This window comes from Canis lupus, chromosome 21, assembly GCF_003254725.2.
Source record: "Canis lupus dingo isolate Sandy chromosome 21, ASM325472v2, whole genome shotgun sequence".
In the NCBI taxonomy this organism is placed as follows: Eukaryota; Metazoa; Chordata; class Mammalia; order Carnivora; family Canidae; genus Canis; species Canis lupus.
The window spans coordinates 40,816,385-40,839,001 of NC_064263.1; the positions used below are offsets into that span (position 1 = coordinate 40,816,385).

The window sequence follows — 22,617 nt, forward strand, 5'->3', positions numbered from 1 at the left end:
ATACCCTGCCTGGCTGCTTATGGGGGGCCTCCGGGAGGCCTGCAGTGTGGGGCTTTGAAGCCGGGTAGGGCTGATGGTGCCACTGAGGACTCTGCAAACCTTAGACCCCTTGTCTGAAAAGTGATAATGATAGAACTTACTTCTAGATTGGCGTGAGGTTTAAATGACCCGATGCATGGAGAGCACAAGAGGTAGGGCCTCCTCAAGACCTGGAGGCTGCCATCGTCGGCCTCCACCTTATTACCAGAGTCAGGCCGGAAAGCCAGGAGCTCTGGCTCCCACCCACTCACCGTGTGCCCTTGGATACCCTTTCCCACCCAGCCTTACTGGCTCCCAGCCCCGGCAGGGGCTCACGTGGATAACCATGTGGAAGTGGGCATGCTAAGTCACCATTACCCTGAGGAACGTCCCTCACCGGCGGGAGGCTGTAGTGTGGGGTCTTGGACACGGCTTTGCCTTGGTCTGCGGTGCTGGGAAGTGGGCCCAAGGCCATGCCCTTGGCTCTCATGAGGCTGTCATTTGCTCCTGGTCTGTTAGCAGGCAAGTGGTAGCAGGAGCAGAAAAAAATTAGGGAAAAAAAATCCCCGAAATTAAACACATTTCTCCCTTTAGCTGTTGCTGCTGTTCTTTGCAACTACCAGCCCCCAGTAATTCGGGGGGAAAATGCTGTGTTTAGATTTTTGTGGAAGGAAGCCTTGGCCCAACTCCTGGAATACCAGCGTGCAAAGGAACTGGCAGTCTTGAGGTTTCTCCCTACCCCAGAAGTCTGCCTTGGATTTGGGGAACTCCTAGTCACCTGGGCTTTTCCTCCAGAACCCCCGTAGCATCTGCCCGGGACATGCTATTATTATTGTGATCACCCTCGCTTTAAAAATGACGGGACTGCCTTTCCCAGAGGTCACTTGCCTGCTGCAGTCATAGAGCTCGCGGGAGAGCTGGGACTCGAACTCAGGTCCGTGAAGCCAAGCACGGGGCTCTTCTCTTTCTGCCATGTGACCTGCTTCCCAGTGTCTGGCGTGGTCTCGGGCTCACGGGTTTCATTGTGCATCGAGCTGCCTGGCGCTTGGGTCTCATCTGGCCTCACGGACCCCAGATGTGAGGATGGGGCTGGCGGCATGAGGGCCATGGAGGACACAAGTTACAAGTCGATTTCTGTTCCCACCTACAACTACTGAACCCGTCTCTGGGCCTGGGGCCAAGGACTCTGCATTCGTGTCTCCACTGAGTCACTCTCCCCCGCAGCCACCATCCCCTCCATCAGGCAGGCCTCAGGTCACTCCTGGCCCCTTCGTGCCCCACCGAACTCCTCCAGGGAGGGCTTCGTACTTCCTGCCTTCCCATCTTCCCTTCCAAGGGTCTGGGTTTGGCCACCACCAAGTAAGTGCTCCTTGGTGCTAAATCCAGAAACTTCTCCCGGGGGCTGTCTCTCAGGAAGCACAGGGCCAGGGCTGGCCCTAGTTGGGCGGACTGGTCACGGTGGTGCTCAGCCAGGCCTGCATAGGAGCATGCACCCAGCCTCACGCATGCCACACGGGCGGCTCTCTGAGGCCTGTGGTGCTGTTCTGAGATGTGGGGGCGTGTCCACCTCAGTTTCCCAACTTTGTGGTTCCTGTGTCATGACTGAAAGGTTCTTCATTTTTCTACGTCTGAGATGCTCTGATCCTTAGCACTCGGTTGTGATGGGTCCAGGGCAGGAGGGCCCACGAGGGCCAGAGGAGGAGGATGTATGTGGGGACTGTGGCGATGTCTTTGAACACCTCCTTCTTGCTTTCTGTATAATTTTATTTCTTCATCACAACACCCTCCTTGGGGGGCAGGGAATGTCCTCCTACCCCCTCCTATCCAAGAATGAAGGTTCAGAAAGGGGCAGTGTCTTGTCCAAGGTCACCAGCCAAGCCAGGCCTCAAACTCAGGTTGATCCTGACTTCAAGATCCTGTCCTTTCTGCTCCGGCCACTGCCTCTTTTCAAGCTGGGGTCTGGGAGGCAGGCAGGGCTGGAGAGCAGAGAGGCCTGGGCAGGGCATTTCAGGCAAAGGCTCGGAGGCCGTGATGATGAAAGCTCCAGGCTGCAGCCCAGCACTGACACTCTCATTTCCGCTCTACCTTGAGAGCTCTGTGACCTTGGGCAGATCCTTTCCCTTTTAGCCCAGGCCCCCTTGAGGGCCTCCTCTTCCCTGGTGTTCCGGGGAACACGTTCCACACGTCCAAGGTACCCTCGATCTAAGACATGACATGAGTTAAATAATAGCACACTTGGGGATGTGCTAACGCATACTATTTTAAGGATGTGTACATTTTATGACATATTTTCATCTCCAAAATGTGAAAAACTGTGCATCCTGAAATGAAAGCACCACAGGAACCTCTGTCACCTCAGGTTGCCAGCCTAGCTGTCGGGGCAGCCCTTTCTAGGTATGGCCTAGGTCTAGGGTCATGAGTGAATTCAGTGAAGGGTGGCTCCGGAAGTCTGGAGGCCTGGTCACTGCCAGGCTGGGTTAGGGCTGAGAGGGTCGGTGCGGCAGGATGAGGGGGTTCTGATCTGAACACAGCCCTGGCCCCCTGTGGCCCTCCTGGGCTGGCTCAGTGGCCTCTTCCCTATGTTTGCGCTTTCTCTCCTCTCTGTCTCAGAGACAGTTCCAGAGAAAGGAGCACACCCCCCAGGCTAGTGTGTGAATGACCGTCTCTGCATTGGGAAAGGATCATGGCCCTGGGCTGGGTCTCATGTCCGGAGCGCCTCGCCAGACCCTGATTCCCTCCTACATGCCCCGTCGCACACTGTCCCATACGTGTCCTTACCCACAAACACATACACATCACACCCCATACGTGTCCTTATGCACATACAAGCACACACCACACCTCATGTGTGTCCTGATGCACACACACCCACTTGTGCACACGCACACACTTCTATCACCTGTACGAACCACATACACTATACACGATGGTCATTTACACGAGCCTTTCGCACACGTGTGGAATCAGGTCGCATAAACCGGTGACACATCTTCACCGTGTATACATCTACTCGCATTTACACAGCCTCTCCCCTCCCCTGAGAATTCTCCCGCAAACAGGTGCCCACTCGCCCCCGTAATGTTCCCTGCACAAACTCTCACACACTTCCACTCACACCCTCCATGTTGCATCACGGGGAGCTCTCCCACCCCCTGCTCCCTGAGCTGGGTGCCGAGGGAGGAGGACCCGGATGCCGGGACGGACTGCTCAGGGCCCCCCCATTTACTGATGGATCACAAAGGGACTGGACCCCAAAGAGCGCCCTCCCCAGTCACCCCCTTGCAGCCCTCGGCCGGCCCAGCACCCTGCGGGCCTGCCCAGCCCGAGGAAGTCCAGACGAGGGTAATTCAGTTTCCAAACTCCACTCGACTGACAATTTATTTAGGCCAATTGGCCATCCCGCCTGCTCTGCATCACTGACTCCGCACGGATTAACTCAAACGCTGTATACCCCGCTGGGCGGATTTAATTAGGCGAAAAACCCGACCTGAAGCCTCCGGGGGCTCGGGGCCTGGACAGCAGCCAGGGCTCCTGTGATCAGCCCCACCGCCTGCAGCCCTGCTGGTCTTGGAATCCTCGGGAAGGACCAGGTCCACCCCGCAGTGTCCCAGTGATGAACGTGAGGCCTAGAGCAGGTGACCTACCAAGGTCACACAGCGCGAGAGCGCCAGGCCAGGATGGCGGTCCCCGCCCCACGTTACAACCATCGCCTGCTTCCGGAACGCCAGACTGCCTGCAAGAACGCGGATCCCCCGCCGCGAACCCCTGAACAATTCTGAAAGGCGAGCACGATTTTCGACAGATGACTGTGGCATACATAATTTATAAGTGAAAGTCATAGCGCATATTGGTCATTTTAATAGATAGTAAATTGCTCTTCTGATTTATGGTTTCAGGGGTGGGGTTACAATAAAAATAACTTGGTGATTTATAAAACATCTTCTTAAGTCAACAGATCTTTAGTAGGTTTGTCTGACTTTACAGCCAACAGCCTCACCACCCTGGTTACCATAGAAATGGGATGCCTCGTTCTGTTGCCATGACTACCACTTTCTAGAACACAATTGGTGGGTCTTTCACAGTTTGTGATTTGGTTCTGGGCAGGGGGGGCGGGGGGAGCCAGGACTACCAGCTTGGGTTTATGCTGCATTATCAGGCGATCTTGCCTGTGTTGTCTCGAAATTTCCCTGGGTGGCCTCTGAGGTGACCAGGCTAGGTGACAGCTGTCCCTGGGCCGCCAAGCAAAACTCCCTTTGTGCCCCCTTTCCTCCTCAACAAGCAAACCAGCGGCCCAGGAGACAGCCCAGGCCTTACACTGGCCTTCCTGCGGCCTAGATCCTGGGTGTGGGGGGCGAGGCTGCTGCGGGTGGGCTGGGGAAGGAGACAAGGCCCGGTGGGGCAGGGTCGGGGTGGGGGCCCGAAGTCAGGAAGCGGGTGGCTGAGGGGCAGGTGGAGGGGCTGGAGGTCCAGGCGCTGGCACGGGAGGCAGCTGAGGGCCTCGGGGAAGGCTGAGGAGGCGGAGGCGAGGGGCTGGAGCTGCTGTCCTGTGGGAGAGACAGACGCTGAGTCAGCCCCACCTTGGGGGGTGGGAGATGGGCAGAAGAGGGGCCAGCTGGGCGCCAGTGCCTGGGTGCCGTGGTGCGGGTAGTGAGCGTGCTGGGTGGTGACGGCTGCCGCATCACCTGCGGGCTCCGAGTGTGGGTGCCTGAGTGCCGTGGGGCTGCAGGGTGTGCACCGGGGACCACGGCCCCTGTGTCATCTGTGCACGGTGGTCGGGACACCAGGCTGTGGTCTGTGTGGCTACACGGACAGCGTGTGCGTGAGGTAAGGGCCGAGGTGTGTACCCGGGTAGTCGTGGGTCTGTGGTCTCCGGGGGGCCAGGCATCGGCAGGCGGCAGCTCATGTGGGCTGCAGCCCCTCCAGTCCAGGGCTGTAGCCCAGGAACAGTTCAGGCGGGGCTGGGCTCCAGCCTGTGGGGTCAGGCACCCTAGTTCTCTCCCTCCCGGGGGCGGGGTGGGCATACCCTGCTCTCAGGGAGTCTGAGCTGTGGGTGCCAAGCTCCGAGACGGAGGCATCCAGACAGTCGGGGCCAGCTACCCAGTGTCTTTGGCAAGTCTGCAGGCAGAAGGAGTTTAGGTTCTAGAGCTAGATGCACTTGGAGTCCCAGCCACAGCGGCCTCACGAGCTCTGAAGCCTTGGTGCAGTCCCTGACCTCCCTGTCCCTGGGTGTCCTTTTTGGCACAACGGGGTAGGACCACCTGTCTCACTAGGTCAGTGAGAGGACTGAAGGCGCAGAGTGGGACCTTAGCTCTGGTAGCTTCCTCCTCTGTCCTTCTAGTGTCAGCTTCTGTGATGGTGGACGGGAGGGAGCTGGGGTTCGGCTGGATGTGAGCTCTTGCTTTGGGTGCGTGCTCTGGCTGGCCTGCTGGTCCCTGGGCATAGGAGAGTGTGGCAGTCTGAGCACCCCAGGGGCGCCTGCCTCCGCAGCCCTCCTCAGCCCTCCTCAGCCCTCCCAAGGGCCCACTTGGGCCTGGGTGTTGCCGGGGCCCTGCCTGTGCCTGCCTGCAGCAGGGGCCATGAAGGCAGGCGCCCAGGAAGCCTGGGCAGGGCAGCAGGCCTGGTTCCTACCTCCCTTGCTTCCTCCTGGGAAAGGAGTCATGGCACTTGGCTCTGGGCTGGGCTGCCACCACCCCAACGCCGCCACCTCCCTGGGTGCCGGGGCCCGGAGCAGTAGGCATCCACACAGGATGTCCATTGATTGCTGAGAAGCAATATTTTTTTCTACCCTAATTTTATCAGCCCCTCCCTCTTCCAGGGCCTCAGTTTTCCCATCGGGACTATTCCTGTGAGAGGGTCAAGCGGGATGAGAGCTCTGCGGGCCTGTGGGGGCACCTGGGACGTGAGTGCCGTGTTGGGGCTGTTTCTGTGAGCCTCCCCACGCACTAATGAGCCAGGGTTGGAGACAGGTGTGCTGCCTCCCTGGAGGTGAATTTAGAGACTCCTTGGGGAGGGTCCCTTCATTTGCTGCCTCGTTAGGGCCTCAGCTCCAGGAGGAGCCTCACCTGGAGAAGGGGCCCCAGGAGTAGAGCTACTTAGTGGGGCACTCAAGGATGAATGGATTTTTTCAGAGGTACAAAGACGTGGAGGTGGGGGAGACACGGAGAAGGTCAGAAGTAGCAGAGGGTTGCGGGTGGCAAGAACGTTGGGTGTGTGTAGGGAGAGAGCCCTGGGAGGTCAGTGAGGCCAGGTGCAGAGAGTTTCCTGTGTCAGGGCTTTTCTCTGTGCGCAGCATGCTCAGAGGTGCCATCGGGTTGCTCCCTCTGGTAGCTGTGGGACGGCGGCTGAGACTCTGAGCCTAAACCTGCTTAGCTTTGATGGCAGTGGTGCTATTGAGACGGGGTCACATGTAAGCAGAGGGGACAGAGGAGGATAGATGGGAGAGGCCTTAGGAAAGGGATGCCATGGCTGGTGGGGCAGTGAGGAGGGGAGGTGCCTCATGCTTCTGCCCCTGGCCAGGAATGGGGGGCCCAGCGATGCAGTGGGCCCTGCCTCTCAGCGTTTCTCGGACACGCATGGGGTACATGTTCTTCTCCTCTCTCACAAAGGGGCATGACCTGCCCTTTGGGATCTGGTGAATGTCAGACTCTAAGACGGGGAGACCCCCAGAGGAAATCTGCAGGCAAATACCCAGCATTTGGGAATGTGTCTTTAGCTCCAGGGGCTTCGGCAACTCTGGTGATGAAAGGAGCTCTGGAGCTAGATGAACTGTGGTCAGAGGTAGTGGCCTCTTGGAGTTGCTTCCACTTTGCTTTCCTGGTCCACTTCCATGGTGACCCAGCTGTGCACTCTCTGGACCCTTAGAGAGCTGTTTCTGGAGTGGGAAGCCCTGGCTTAGTCCCTACCCTGCCCGAGCTTGTCCAAACCCCACCTACTTCAAGACAGGGCTGAGGGAGCTTATCTTTTCAGTTCATTGCATTGTACTTGTCTTCATGTGTGTCCTTTACCCTCAGCTGGGCAGGGAGCTCCCCAAGGCTGAGGTTTATTCCACTCTGCTGGCCATAACCTAGCGCCTGGTAAAGAGTGGAAGGAAGAAAGGGTGGATGGAAGGATGGATGGCTGGATGGCCGGATGGTTGGAGGGGGGCTGGATGGCTGGATGGCTGGATGGGTGGCTGGATGGCTGGATGGCTGGATGAGCAGGCAGGTGGAAGGAAGGAAGGGAAGGAAAGGAGGGAGGGAGGAGGGAAAGGAGGAAGGATAGATGAGTGACAGGAGAGATCGATCAGTGGATGGAAGGAAGGACGCACAAGGATCATACTTGATAGTAGTCTAGGATAACATTTTTAAAAATTGTGCAATGCTCTACAACCAGCAGGACTCAGAGCATACCATGATGCATGGCTCAGGGAAACGGCTTCCTGTTTGGGGGCCTGAGGCTTCCCGTCTTGGACCAGAGAATGTCTACAGACTTCTCTTACTCTGACATTCTGAAATGCAGTCTTTGTCCCTTCCCCTTCCTTCGCCCCTTCCTCCAACCCAGAGAGTTCCTTGAAAGGTCCACATAGTTCTTGGTTTCTAGATCCATGCCGGGTTAGGTGCCAGGTCCCGTGGCTGTGGTCAACCCAGACAGGGCTGTTCCTGGACTTCCCGTGCTGCGTCCCCACCCCCGCCACCTACTATGACCACAAGGTGGGGAGGTGCATCTGTGCAGACTACAGAGTTGCTAGAAGCAGCGTGGCTGCCTCTTGTCGTGGACACAGGGCGGGGCCTTGGCACTTCTTGAAGATCTGTGAGGGCAACTCTGGAGAACACAGGTGCCACCCACTCCAGACTGTAGCCCGGGGCTTCTTCCAGAAGGTGTCCTTGCTCCGGACATTGTCTTGTGCAGCCTGGGAGAAAGGGCCCCAGAGGGGAAAGGAACTGTGGGAACATGCAGGCGGGGATGACCAGCTGGGCTCCTGGAGGAGAACCAACTGGCGGGGCTTCTCCAGAGCTCCAGAACCAACTGGCGGGGCTTCTCCAGAGCTTCTCCAGAGCTCCAGCTCCAGACCCAGCTGGAGGCTGTAAGGAGAGGCCTTGCCTGGAATTCAGTCTGAGCTGATAGCGCTGGATTCTCTTTGCTCAGGTATCCATGTCTGCGGGGGGCCAGAGAAGCCCAGGGTCATCAGATGAGGCCACCAAAGCAAAGCAAAGGAGCTCCTGAACCTTTCTCCAGGGGCTCAGGGCCAGAGCAGGTGGTTCTGGACAGGCTGGGTCATCCCAGCCATTTCTTTCTCACTGGTAGGGTCTGAGAGGAGGAGGCGCCCATATATGTTTGGAAAGCCCCAGCACCCAGCAACTCCCTCCTCCGCCCCACCCACTCCCCTACCCTGGGGCTGGCAGGCAGCAGGAGAGAAGCAGACCCTGTGGTGTATGCGGCCTTTGAGGACCCCTGGTCCAACTCTCCTGCTGCTTGAACCCGCAGCACAGTTTTGCTGCCGAATGACCATGTAGCCTCTATCTCAGCACTTCCAGGCACGGGGAACTCACGTCCAAGCTGGTGGTGGAAGTTCCTAGGAGGACGGAGAGATGGAGTGTAAAAACCGTCTAAGGCCGTGGGGCAGATATCTATCTTTTGCAGTTCTAGATTCAAGAGCACCCTAAAGAGCCCCCATCAATGAGGTATACATTCCTGAAAAGAAAGGCTAATGGACTGCGGTAGGAAGGAGGAGGCCTGGGCCATGTGGCCTGGGAGGGGCCAGATTCCACCATCACTGCCCCTTCTCATTCCTTTGCCACCTTCAGCCCCAACAGGCTAGTGCAGTTTTATGCTCAGGGTGGGCTACGTGCTTTGCGAAATCCTCCCCCCACACACCCACCAAACCACAGCGGCTTAACACAGTAGTAGTTGGTTTTCCACTCAGGTATTTAGTGGACATCTTCCTTTACAGGGACCGAGGCTATGTCCTGGTGGGCGCCCTGGGCCCTAGGGCGTCAGCATGTAACTGGCAGCTGGGGGAGGAAAGGGCTTGGAAGATTGAGTAGAGCGGTTCTAAGAGCCAGGCCTGTCACCAGCGCACACCCCTTTCATGCCCTGTCCACTGGCCGTGAACTCAGTCACGGGACCCCAGCTAACCCCAAGGAAGCCTGCAAATGGAGTCGAGCAGCACGTTCAGTAGGAAAGGAGAGGCATTTGTGAAAATAAAGCAATCTCTGCCACAACTTCTCACCTCCCTGAGCCTCTTAGTCGGTGCTCTGAGGACGGAAAGGTGGCCTGTCCGTTTGGCCCAGGTTGGAGGGGACGCTGAGCAGGCATCTTCCCCTGGCCTGGCCTCTGACCAGACCCAACGCAAAGGTACCCTGGGTTTCTTTGCACTGGGTGGGAGGGCCTCCCTCTGACACTGTGTTTCTCCTCCGCAGTATGTGGCCTTTGCCTCCCTCTTCTTCATCCTGGTCTCCATCACCACCTTCTGCCTGGAGACCCACGAGCGCTTCAACCCTATTGTGAACAAGACCGAGATCGAGAACGTTCGGAATGGCACGCAAGTGCGCTACTACCGGGAAGCGGAGACGGAGGCCTTCCTCACCTACATCGAGGGCGTCTGCGTGGTCTGGTTTACCTTCGAGTTTCTCATGCGTGTCGTCTTCTGCCCCAACAAGGTAGAGTTCATCAAGAACTCGCTCAACATCATTGACTTTGTGGCCATCCTCCCCTTCTACCTGGAGGTGGGCCTAAGCGGGCTGTCCTCTAAGGCTGCCAAGGACGTCCTGGGCTTCCTGCGCGTCGTCCGCTTTGTGCGCATCCTGCGCATCTTCAAGCTGACCCGCCACTTCGTGGGCCTGCGGGTTCTGGGCCACACCCTCCGTGCCAGCACCAATGAGTTCTTGCTGCTTATCATCTTCCTGGCCCTGGGCGTCCTGATCTTCGCCACCATGATCTACTATGCCGAGAGGATAGGGGCCCAGCCCAATGACCCCAGCGCCAGTGAGCACACCCACTTTAAGAACATCCCCATTGGCTTCTGGTGGGCCGTGGTCACCATGACGACGCTGGGCTACGGAGACATGTACCCGCAGACGTGGTCCGGCATGCTGGTGGGAGCACTGTGTGCGCTGGCGGGCGTGCTGACCATCGCCATGCCTGTGCCCGTCATCGTGAACAATTTTGGGATGTATTACTCCTTAGCCATGGCTAAGCAGAAACTACCAAAGAAAAAAAAGAAGCATATTCCACGGCCACCGCAGCTGGGATCTCCCAATTATTGTAAATCTGTCGTAAACTCTCCACACCACAGTACTCAGAGTGACACATGCCCGCTGGCCCAGGAAGAAATTTTAGAAATTAACAGAGCAGGTAGGAAACCTCTTAGAGGCATGTCGATCTGACCTTTCACCTCCGCCCCCTGTAGCGATGATTCCTGATTCAGTCAGACTGCTTCCTTAGTTCCGTGGGCAACCCCGGACCCCGCACTCAGTCTCGAGGTGTGGAGCCTGGGGGCCCAGGGAGATGCTGGGCAGCCAAATTCACAAGGCGAGAGCCTGCTGGAGGAACCTCACTGGTGGCCCTGGGTAAGGAGGTTGGCGCGCTGGTCTCGTGAGGTTCTGAAGAGACGACATGGCCCGCGAGGTTGCTGAGGACTCTCTTAGCAGGAGCCCAGGGGGCTGCTGCTCGGTGGGCAGGAGGCAAGCGTGAGTCTCTGACTCAGGCCACTGTCCCAGTGTCGGGGCAGGGCAGGGGTGGGTGTGATTCGGAAATGCCAGACAGCTTCTGATGTGGTCTTTACTCGGCTCCCTTCAGGCTGTGCGGGCAGCACAGTTGGTGCACGGGATCTGGCAGGAGGGTCCCTGCGAAGGCAGTAGCAAGGATTCTCACCCCCAACAGAGCCTGTCTCCATAGCTGAGTAGAACTCCTGCTCTGATTCCGGCTGCCTAGCTCCAGGTGCGTCCTAGGAGACGCCTGTAGCCCTCCGTAACAAGCTTACTTACCCCATAGCATGCCGAACCAACTCATCTACCACCACTCTAGAGTTTAGCATTTATCTTTAGGAACCTGTTGGAGCGACTCTAGCTTTCACGTTGTCTGTTTGGGTTGACGGTCGAGTGGGAGTTTCCGGTGGCCTTCTTCTGATGGAAGCGGCTGGTGAGCAAAGGACTAGAGGGGGGCCACCACCCCGGGCAGCTTAGACGAAAGCACTACAGACCAGCAACCACCTCCCACCGAGGGTTCTCCCCATTTCCGGCAGTAGGTACTGCAGCAGCAATACGTGACATCCAGACCAGTGTACAGCCACATTCCCGTGAATTCAGTGGGGGGCCAGGGGGGAGGGGGGCCACGAAACAATACTAGTCACCGTGGGATATATTCTCATATTCCATGGCTAGTGGTTTGTTATGGGACTATCTCAGTTTTATGAGAACCTGCACATAGCACATAAAGTTGATCACGGGGCTCTGGTCCGAAGATATAAAGCCCATAGTCTACCTCTACCCATGGAATACCATCGACTTATTCTGTGGACACAGGGATTTCAAGGAAATGAATGACCCAGAGAAGAATGACAGCACTGAGCTAAGAAGTGCCGGGGTGAGGGAGGCTGAGTGAGTGGTAGGTAGCATTTAGTCTATGAAGGACGTCCCCGTGCCCAGGTCTGGCAGGAGGCTAGCTCAGCCCTGGATGAGCAAGTTTCCCCCGGTTTGGGTGGCCTCACCCAGCGGATGATTGATTCTTCCCCGCTAATGCGCCCACCACCCTGTCCTGCCCCCGATCTGGCTTCATTCCACACCTGTGCTGCCCAGCGCAGTACCCCCAAGACCCGCCTCTCTGCCCGTGGGGGCTCTCCTGCCCGTTCATCTGGTCCCATGCCCCTCCCCGCTTCCTGGATTCCTGTAGGCACTCAAGAGGAATGTGGTCAGGGTCCTGGGCTGGACCAGGGGGTGGGCGAGGGTCTCCGAGGCTAAAACAGGGGGCCTGAGGTAGGGCCGGGCCCCCGGGCTGAGGCATGGCTCCCATCGGCAGGTGAGGCACGGGCTAGTGGAGAGCTCCTACCCCACCTCTCTGCTTTGGATTAGGTGGACGTGTGACCTCAGGAGCCACCATGACGGCAAGAGGAGTTCCTGGGGCTCTGGGGAGGGTCTGGGCTGGCTCAGCCCCCACTTCCACTCCAGGCCCCAGCAGGAAGAGCTCAGAGTTGGGTGACATCACCGTGACACTACTTGGCCCTCCTGTCACATGCCCTGCAACACTCGATCTGTCAGTGCCCCAAGCTTGGGTGCCCAGGCCAGCCTACCAAGGATCCCCAGTTCACTCCAGTCAGGCACAAACTCCTCTGTACTCCTAGAAAATGCCAGTATTCCCCATGTGCTGAGGGCATGCACACGCACACGCAAGCTCAGACACGCACACATGCACACACATGTGTGCCAAGTGCAGGCGTGTGTGTTCGGGCATGCACGCCAGCTAGTCCCAGAGACAAAGCCCTCTTCCCATGCTGCAGCAGACCTGTGAAGCCCTTCCACTCCTGGTGGATCCCCTGGGCCCCCCAGCCCTGGCTGCCCTGGCCCCAGAGAGCTCTGGCTCGTGCAGTCTCTGGCTGAGGAGGGATTTGGGGCCTCCCAAGCTGGCCCTCAGGAGCCCAGATGCCCAGACCTTCCTGCCTTTCTCTCCCCCCACTACAGTCTGCCCTCCCTCCCTCCCCAAATACTCACTTGCCCTGGAGGTGCTGTCGTGCTGTCCAGACCTTGGCTCCCAGACCCCTCTGAGCCTCATCCCTAACCCAAACGCTCCTGCTTCCAAAAGCTGGTATGTGAAACCCAGATGATCTATCACCAAGGTGCGTGGTCCTAAAGGGACTTCCGTCTCTGCATCACTGAGTCCCTTCCCATTTGCTTCCTCTTCTGCTTGCAGCTACATACCTAGATGGGAGTGGGGGTGTCTATGAGTGAATGGGGTGGGGAGGCCAGAGGTGAGGAAGGCAAATGTGGGTGGAGACCTGACCCTACAAGAATTGAGAGAGGTAAGACACGACCCCACAAGGCCTTTCCAGCCTCGCTCCACTCCCAAGGACAGTCAGGTGGCCTCGGTGAAATCTGGGTTTCCTAATTCCACAATTAGAATCTGGTTTAAGGCCACATGCAGCCTGCTGGGCTCTGGGACACCCCCTACCCCTCACCCCCCCACCAAGGGCCAGACTCCTAGGACTCAAGCAAGGCCTCCTGGGCACATCAACAGCACCTTCCCTCACCTCCACCTCTTGGTCTGTCCTGAAGCTTCAGGTCTGTGTGTCTGTGAGGGACGATCTGGTCTCTTCCTCTGTACCATGGCTGGCATGGCCTCAGGGTTTTGGGGATTTGTCCTGTGGGGGGTCATAGAGCCTCATGGGGGGATGCCAGGAGGGCACCTCACATAGTCAGGGACTGCCTGGGGCCAATGGCTCAGAAGCTGCTCATCTCCCCAGAAGGGTCTCCTCCCCCTCTGTAGTCGGGCTCCTAGACCACCTGCCCTGGACAGCTCGGAGCGCTCCCTCTGTCCTGCCATGTCCATTCACGTGTGTGTCTTGTCCATCTCCGCTCCTGTGACATGGGTTGGTCCTCTGTGGCGCTGCGTACGGGGCTCCCACTGTAGGTGAGCGGGGTACTGGCACGGGGGTGGGTTGGTGGCCACACCTACTTTTTGCCCACTGGCAGGTAGGACAGCATGAAGCCCCAGAGAAACTCCCACCTGGGCTCCCCAGGAGCTACCACTGCAGCCTCTGGTCCTCTTGGAAGGGGGCTTCTCCCTGAGCAGCTGCGTTGGCAGGGCCCCCGGCCCTGGCCTTCCACTGTCCTCCGCTGGGCTGCAGGGGGTGCTGGGAGTGGCGGTACTCCATGGGGCGGGAGGGTGACAGGATCCGGGAGGGGTGACCAGACAGGGTGCGGGCAGGGGCCCTGCACATGGGGCCGACCGAGTTTTTGCTCGGGTTCGAGGGCCAGGGTGGGCAGCTGGGGTCCGGAGTGGGGTCCTCGTGGCCCCCAGGCGGGCCAAGGGGGAAATAGTAGAGAAATGAGCCCACTCTGGGGGCCAGGCATGGGTGTTCTTTTCTGTGTTGTTCACATTTTCTCTCTTTCTCTCTCTCTCCACTAATCATGTTTCTCTCTCTCTCTCTTTCTCTCTCTCTCCTCGTTTTGTTGCATGACTTGTGCCAGTTCTCGTGATTATACTCTGCTCGTGTCTCTCACAGACTGTCCCCAGTTAGCCTGGGACTTTTTCCCTGGGCCCCCAGCTGGGCAGACCCCTGGGGGCTAAACCCAAGGCAATGCCCAGCACCCCCCACCCTGCCCCAGCCTGGCGTGCGCCCCCCCCGGCGCCCGCTGCTGGTGTGAACAGTAAGTACCTCGGCGGTGCCCGGAGAGCAGGGCAGAGACGCCAGCCGTGCTGGCCGAGGGCCCACACACCGGGTTCTCCTTGCTCCAAAGTTTAAAAAAAAATGACCCTCTTGCAGATGCTCATCTCTCTCAGCCCATTTCAAAGCCTGGAAACCATCTCCGTGAGACGCTGCCCATGCTGTCATTTCATCATTGCAGGCCGGCGGGGCTGGGGGGCCGAGGGCCCGGGCCAGGGCGGGCAGGGCTCCCGGCCTTCGGGGGAGCAGGTGGGAACCAGGGCTCCCGGTGGCCTTCTCCTCCGAAGGACAGGGCGGGGGCGGGCGGGGGGAGGCTTGGCTGCGCTGGCACCTCCGGCCTCTTTCACGGGTTCCCCGGGTTCAGAGAGTCGGGCCCTCGTTGGTTTCTCTCCTTTCCAGCCGCCCCTCTGGAGTTGGGGAGGGAGAACCCGGACGAACCCAACCCGCAGATAAACCCGCTGCCCAGCCCAGCACCCAGCCCTAGCTTCCCGCGAAGGCCACCACCATTGAGAGAAGCAGCAGGCCCCAGGGGGGTCCTGGAGGCTTTCCAGGGAGACGCGGGTGCCCAGCTCGCACGCACCCGGGAGGCCCGACGGCTGCCCCTGCCCCCGGCCCCCGCGGGCAGACCAGCCCAACTTGGGGCCCTGGAAGGCCGAGGCAGCCGGACTCTCCGGGGGGCACGCGCGGAGGGGCGGGGGCTCAGAGCCGGAGGCCGGGTCGCCACCCACCTCTGACCCACCCCGGCCGGGCTACCGGCTAGAGGTACCTCCCGGACGGACAGACAGACGGTGGCCAACAGGGAGGCAGCACGCCCGCACCTCACCCACTCTCCCCTCCCTGGTGCCCCTTCCCTTCTGTCCCCCTGCGCCCGCCCTGCCCCGGGAGGGGACACAGGGCCCAGCCAGAGTGGGAGGCAGGCCGGGGCGTGTCCGTGCGCACATGTGTGTGCCCACAGACACGCCCCAAGCGCCAGGCAGCTCCCAGACCCCAGAGAGGCCCCAGTCACGTGGTGTCAGAGTTACCTTGGTAACTGGCCTTTCTGGTTCAGAATAAATCGGGGAGCGAAGCCCCTGGGATTTGTCAAGAAACGCACTGTACGTGAAATGCTTTGCCATCTTGTACGACAGACCTTTTTTTTTTTAAGTTCCAAAATTATGATGGGATTTTTTTTCTTCTTTTTCTTTTCCTTTTTTTTTTTTTTTTTTGGATTTGCTTTACGAATAAACCTGATTGGTCCATTTCTCTTTTGACTGACTGCCTCTTTGTAGTGACATGATGTGTACACGGGCCGTGATCCCACCCACGGGCACGCTGAGTGTGTGCACGTGGAGGAGGATCACTTGTGCGTGTAGTTACATGATGTGAACAAGGTCATGGAGGAGGGTCCACTCTTTAGCCTTTCAGAGAGCCTCCCCTCGTGTTCACACCCACGTTGGTGTCGCCTTCCCAGGAGGCTCTCACCCCAGATGAAAGCTTTGAGGAAGCCCCGGTGCCCACCGTGGGGACTGAGTTGCTCCGCCCTGGCCTGGAAGATTCTGCTTTGAGGGCAGAGAGCAGGGGGCAGGCTCAATCCCCAGGAGTGATGGGCGGGAGCCGAGGCCAGACAGGGCTACCTGTGCCAGCTCCAGAGGCTTCCACGGCTCTGCCCCTGGACTTGGGAGAGGGAGCGCTCCTTGCTCTGGCCAGGCCTTGCCCCCCACCACGTGTGTCCTCAGACCTCCCCCCAGGCTCCTTCTCAGGCTGTCACAGAGGCCAAGATTCCTCTTTCCCTGCCCGAGTCCATCCGCCACTGTTGTCTTTACACGTCCATTTGCTCTGCTTTGCCGGGACGCTGCTGTGAGGAGCGGAGGAAGGGAGGCCCTCCCACGTCACGGCCCGCTCTCACCGCTCATGCATACATCCCTCCTGTGCCTGTGCCAGCTGACCAGGCCCGCTGCGGGCGGAGAGGGGCGGTAGATGCCGGCGTGATCCGAGTGGGGTCAGGGCCGACTGAGGGACTAGCTTAAGTCTGCGTGGGGGGTGGAGCAGGTAGGGCGGTTGACCTGGGTCTGTGTGGGGACAGAGGAGGCCGTGTGGCCAGGCCTGGTCTGCATGTGGGCCTGTGGGCATACGGAGTGGCCTGGGCAAGCCTGTGGGGACAGAGGAGGCCGCGTGGCCAGGAGTAGTCTGGATGGGGGGTGGGTATGCAGAGTGACCTGGGTGAGCCTATGAGGACAGAAAAGACTGCATGGCCAGCCCTAGTCTGTATGGGGATGGGGCAGAGAGCGACCAAGGTGAATCTGGGGACAGAGGAGGCCGTGTGGCCAGGCTTGGTCTGCATGTGGGCCTGTGGGCATACAGAGTGACCCAGGCGAGCCTGTGGGGACAGAGGAGGCCATGTGGCCAGGAGTAGTCTGGATGGGGGGTGGGTATGCGGAGTGACCTGGGTGAGCCTATGAGGACAGAAAAGACTGCATGGCCAGCCCTAGTCTGTATGGGGATGGGGCAGAGAGCGACCAAGGTGAATCTGGGGACAGAGGAGGCCGTGTGGCCAGGCTTGGTCTGCATGTGGGCCTGTGGGCATACAGAGTGACCCAGGCGAGCCTGTGGGGACAGAGGAGGCCATGTGGCCAGGAGTAGTCTGGATGGGGGGTGGGTATGCGGAGTGACCTGGGTGAGCCTATGGGGACAGAAGAGACTGCATGGCCAGCCCTAGTCTGTATGGGGGTCGGGGCAGAGAGCGACTCAGGTGAATGTGGGGACAGAGGAGGCCGTGTGGCCAGGTCTGGTCTGCATGTGGGCCTGTGGGAGTACGGAGTGGCCTGGGCGAGCCTGTGGGGACAGAGGAGGCCATGTGGCCAGGAGTAGTCTGGATGGGGGGTGGGTATGCGGAGTGAACTGGGTGAGCCTATGGGGATAGAAGAGACTGCATGGCCAGCCCTAGTCTGTATGGGGGTCGGGGCAGAGAGCGACCCAGGTGAATCTGGGGACAGAGGAGGCCGTGTGGCCAGGCCTGGTGTGTACGGGGGTAAGGCATGCCGAGGAACCAGGTTGAATCCAAACAGTGGGGGCAGGACGAGCGATGACATAGGGTATGTGTGGACAGCAGCGCGATGCGGGTGGTGAGGCGGATGGCAGTGGGGGAGGGGAGGCGACAGATGGGGTCTCAGTGGGCTGGGGAGCCTTGAGGAGCTAGCTAGGTGCGATCGGCAGCAGCCAGGCTCTGGTCAGCAGCAGAGAGCTGTCTGAAGAGGCCCCCTCTGTGGACTGGAGTTTTCCCGCGTGTCTGTCTGTCCTCTCCCCGAGCTCTGTGTCTGCCCCCCTACCCATGACCGCATCCACACCATCCTGTCTCATCGGCCCCGCCTGGGCCCTGGGCCCTGGGCCCAGCCCCCAGCACCACGCTTGCTGGCCCCATCACCAACTCATCTTTTTGCAAACTTTGAGCAAACCCAGGAGCCCCTCCGTCCCGCACGGTGGGCAGCCCGCAGGCTGCCTCAGTGAGCCGGGGACCGCAGCCTCGGCCTCCCCCTCGGCCCGCTCGCTCTTCTGTCCTCAGGGACAGGCCGCCCTCTGCCAATGCCCCGCCTCTGGCTTGTCCCCCTCCCCCACTAAACGGTTTTCAGTGTCTCAATAGCTTCTGCTTATATGTTTGAAGATTCCAAACTGAATGGGGAGGTGGCGAAGGCCGCGCTGGCGAACGAAGACTGCCCCCACATAGACCAGGCCCTCACTCCTGATGAGGGCCTGCCCTTTACTCGCTCGGGCACCCGCGAGAGATACGGACCCTGCTTCCTCTTATCAACCGGGGAGTACGCGTGCCCGCCTGGTGGAGGAATGAGAAAGGGTATGTAGGGGAGGCGGGGGCACTCTGCATCAGCTGGGCCGCCTCGCGCTCCTGCAGGTGGGCGGGCGGGGTGGCAGGGAGGGGTGCTGAGGGGCAGGCAGGCACGCTGGGGGGGCGAGGAGCGGAAGGAGCCCCCCACCCCCCCCAGGCTTGGCCTCCAGAGGTCTGAGTCCCTTTCTCCCAAGTGGGATGTCAGGCTGGCAGAGAGAACTGGAGGTCCCGGCAGCGGTGGGTTGGAACTGAGCGGAGGGGCAGGAAGGACCCCGGGATAGGCCGGGTGACTACAGGGTGGTGACCCTCAGGCAGGGGGCTACCCGGGGATGTGAGAGGAGAAGTGACTCCTCCAGGCTGCTCTGGCAGGTGGCCGGTGAGACCAAGAAGGCAAGGTGATCGCCCCTGTCCCTTGGTTGAGGACACCCAACGGCGTGGGCCTGGCCTGGCCAGTACCCTGTGGGCTTAGCCACCCAAGATCCATGTTCGGGAAGAGCACCCTTTAAAGAGAATCTGTAGGCCAGTGAGAGGGGAGGCATGAAGAGAGAGGTGGCCTCAGGCCTTGGGGGGCGTGAGGCCAGTGTCCTTGCAGAGGTAAGAGGTGTGCTAGTGGCAGTTGGAGGACTCGCCAAGAGAACTCTGTGCAGCGCCTTCCATCCCTGGTCACCGCCCTGGGTGTGGTCAGCGGCCCCCTGTGGTTGGTGAAGGCTGAGCCCCATGGTGACCTCTGTTCAAGGTCTCCTTGTATCAGACCCTTATCTCAGGCTGACCCCCCCGGGGAAAAAACTTCTACTAGAGCTTGAGCATGGGCTGGAGAGAAGCTTGAGGCGGGGGCCCAGAGCACCCTAGCTCCAGGCTTCCAGCATGGGCCTGGAAGGTAGAGGAAGCCATCCTTGGCCTATCGGACTGGCTGGACAACTCGTGCATGCCTGGGAGGGGCCTCACGTGCTCACCCGGGATGCATGCTGACCGGAGTGAGCAGGTTGGGCCGGAGGGAATAGTTGGTTTTTCAGAGCAATAGTTGGTGTGGCCTGTGGCTATTCACAACTACTCCAGTATTTGAAGTGGTTCAACAGCACACCAGGAGAAAACACAGAATTGAGAATAAAAGGCAATCCCAAACCCAGAAGGAGGAGAGGCAGCCTCCACTGAGTTGGGGAAGTCCTTCTGGTCGCTGGCACTTAGTGCGTGCCCACCTGATCCAGGCTGGTCCCTGCTTCCTTACCCTGCCTGGAGGTCCCTCGGACCCCAGTGCGGCGTACTGCTGCCCGCATGGTGCTGCATGGTGGAGGGCTGTGGGCCTGGGGCGGGCCCATCCTTGGCACCTTCCACGGATAGGCCTGATGCTCCCCTTCGCAACTGGCTTCTTCCTGGGTGGAGGCTCTAGAATACAGGAGCAGGAGCAGCCCAGGGGAGAGAGGGGGGAGGAAAGCAGAGAGACTTTGTGGCTGTGCTTTGCCCGGGAAGGTCTCACGGGCTGCCTATCTCCTTCATCTTGAATGTTGGATCAATCTGTGTGGCCTTTATAAAAGAGCAGACAGGAGAGTGTCTTGACTGTGCTTCCAGAAGCCCGGGGAGTGTGGGACAGAAGAAGCCCCATCTCCCTGTAGTGGCCAAGGGAGCCCAGCGGCAACCACTGTCCACAGGTGGTACCCCGCTCCCCGATCCCACAGAGGCGTGGGTGCCAGGGTCTTTGGGAGGCGCCAAGGTTGAAGTGTCCCCACCCACATCCACCCGGCCCTGTTCTCATGGAGTCATGACAGCGCCGAGGACTTGCCTTACTCGGGATAATTGCAGTGCATAAAGCCACGTGCAGGGTAGGAGAGTTAGGGACTCACTGGATCCCCAGGAGGGAGAAAGAGAGGAGTGCTGGGCCGGCTCACTGCATGGGAAAACCAAGCCAGCTGGAGAAGAATCTGCCTGCCTCTGCATGCGGCTGTTCTGTCTTTCCTCCTCCTTCCTTAAAAACTAAGTACCAAGCGGGATGGGAAAGCCAAGAAGAGAAGCTCAAGTGTTAATTGTATTCTTTACATACAGATCTTTGCAAAGAAAGCCCTGTCATTGCTAAGTATATGCCGACAGAGGCTGTGAGAGTGACTTGACCAGGCGGCTTGGCCGAGGACACTGGTGGCTATTAAGCATCTGGGTGGACCAGCAGCCCCTCCTCACCCTCGGACAGAGTAAATTCACGCCATGCAGGTTTGCCGGACGAGTCCGAGTGGCCCAGGTCTTGTACTAGGACGGACGTAGCTTTTTCTACGGCCAAATGGTAACCGACCGTAGAGGATTTCTTTTCCTTCTTTTCCTTTCCTTTTCTTTTTTTTTTTTAAATTTTATTTTATTCGGGGAGGGGGGTGGAGGGGTTCCTTAGCATGACTTGCATGAAGTTAAAGAGAAAACCCAGCAAACCAAACCCACCAACCCCAACTGTAATGATCACCCCAAAGAACCACAACAACGAGAAAAAAAAAAAAAAAGCAAAAGTCCTCTATTTTCTTTCAAAGCTCTTTACTTTTACACAAACGTTGCTGGAGCCAGACTGTCACGGCGGTCGGTAGAAACCTGTGCATTTCTGGGGGCGGGGGGGAGGGCCGAGGGCGGGGAACGGATTGCTTCCCTTTTTTGTACACGAGATCGAGAGTCAAGGTTCCATAAAGGGCAGTCGGTCAGTCATCGGTCATATTGACCTCACCTTCATAGCTCATCTCTCACGCGGAAACTGAGAACTTTGCTCCAAATAGAATTGTGGAAACGCGCACCGCGGCTTTCTTCCCTGTCTGGCATGCTTGTGACCCCAGCGGACGTCTCCCCAAGACCCCCGACAGCGGCTAGTCTAGGTCGATTCTATCATCTTCTTGGTGTGTAGATCCAGTGTGACCAGCTCTCATAACAAATTGTTCATAGTAACTAAGCAACACCGTACGGATTTTCCAAGTGTTACTTTAGAGCTCCAAAAGATCAGGACCACGGGAGGGGCGGCCCTCCTCCACCTTTATCAAGGCACAACCTGGCATTGTATGCAATTTAGTACTTCAGAGTAAAAAAACAAAAAAACAAAAAAACAAAAAAAAAAACTGCATGCCCAATGTTATGCAAAGCGATTCTAGCATGAAATAAATTTTGTATCATGGTTTCTGTATAGTCTAAAGCAGATTTGTTTTCCTGAAGCAATCGGAGGTTTGCAGAGACCCACTTCTGCATCTTGAATAAATATAGTATTTTCCCAACAGAAACAGAGGACAGTAGCTTGGCTTTGATCTGACTCTAAAATTAGTGGTGGGGTGGGGGGTGGGGAAGGATGATATTTTTGAAAAACACATGCTTGAGTTGAAAAAAAAAATGCAACATCTCGAGCTTTCACTGCAGCTCGCAACATTTCCTGGAAAGAGAGCAATGCTGCTTTAGCTCAACACCCTCCCCTCCTTGGGCCCTGGCCCTCAATAATAAAAAGCTGACTTTTGAGATGAAGCACGGATTTGGGTTTTTATTGCCTTGGGCAGTGTCGTGATTTGGTTCTGCCTGTGATCCGGCCTGCTGTGCTGGGCTGGGCTGGGGTAAACCTGAACCCTCGCTCCTCTGCTCTCGAGGACCCAGCCAAGATGCTGGCTGTCCTCCTGCTGGGAAAAAACAACAACAACAAAAACAACAAAAAACAAAACCAGGTCCTAAGAAAGAAGTTGCCCTCTGGAACCCTCTCTGCAGATCCTGTTTGGTCTGGGGAAGGAGACAACTCTCAGAAGGGATGGAGCATACAAGGACTTGACCCTATAATGAGACATCCTCTAGGGGGTTCACTGACATGGAAACTTCTCTGTGAGTCATGCCATCTTGATGACTCCTTGAATCTGGCCATGTCAGAGCTCCCAGCCCCTGTGCGGACCTTAATCACCCCCTCCTTCCAGACCTGTGAATCTGATGTTGGCAGAGGCGAGGGGCTGACGGACAGGTCTGGGTGCCCTACCCAGCTACGCCCTGCTGGGCCCAGTCTGGTGGACCTCCTTACTGCATGCATCTCCCCCAGCCTGGAGGCCTCTTGAAGGGGAGGAGCCCTCTCTCGGGGATCTTGATTTGCACTGGTTGTTCACTTGGTTTCTCATGGGGGATGGAGTGGGGACTGGGCTTCCACTTTGTTTCTTATTCATTGGAGGATCCAGGAATGTTCAGGTGGGGAGGTCCCTAATGGTCATGGTGGTCAGCCTCTGAGCATTTTGTAGATGAGGAACTGAGGCCTACAGAGGAGAATGCTCTTCCCAGGGCCACAGAAAAGTGGGTGTGAGTTTCCCCAGATGTCAGCTCTCTCGATGCCTCCAGCATGGACTGAGTTGGCCGTCAGGTGGGTGGGTAGGAGGCTGAAGGTAGGTGTGAATTCTCATCTAACATTTCCTTGTCCCCTGGGAGCCTTTGCCTGAACTTCCACCCCGTGTGG

At 58.3% G+C, this 22,617-nt stretch overlaps 1 protein-coding gene across 8 annotated transcripts in view; it reads left to right on the top strand.

Moving 5' to 3' along the window:
- The window catches only part of KCNC1 (potassium voltage-gated channel subfamily C member 1), a 43,671-nt gene extending 22,012 nt beyond the window's left edge, over window positions 1–21,659 (top strand). The window contains exons 2-5 of one of the 8 annotated variants that reach the window (XR_003141263.3): window positions 9,417–10,350; window positions 11,043–11,136; window positions 11,520–11,601; window positions 12,066–15,615. Coding sequence is in view for 4 of the 8 variants with exons in the window: in XM_025459671.3 (XP_025315456.1) it covers window positions 9,417–10,350; window positions 18,012–18,200; window positions 20,229–20,293 (1,188 nt within the window). In the remaining 4 variants the exon portion in view is untranslated. Of the gene's footprint in view, window positions 1–9,416; window positions 10,351–11,042; window positions 15,616–18,011; window positions 18,201–20,228 lie in introns of those variants that run through there. The other 7 variants (XR_003141261.3, XR_003141262.3, XR_003141260.3 and 4 more) reach the window with 7 other exon arrangements.
- Window positions 21,660–22,617: the final 958 nt, after the last annotated feature.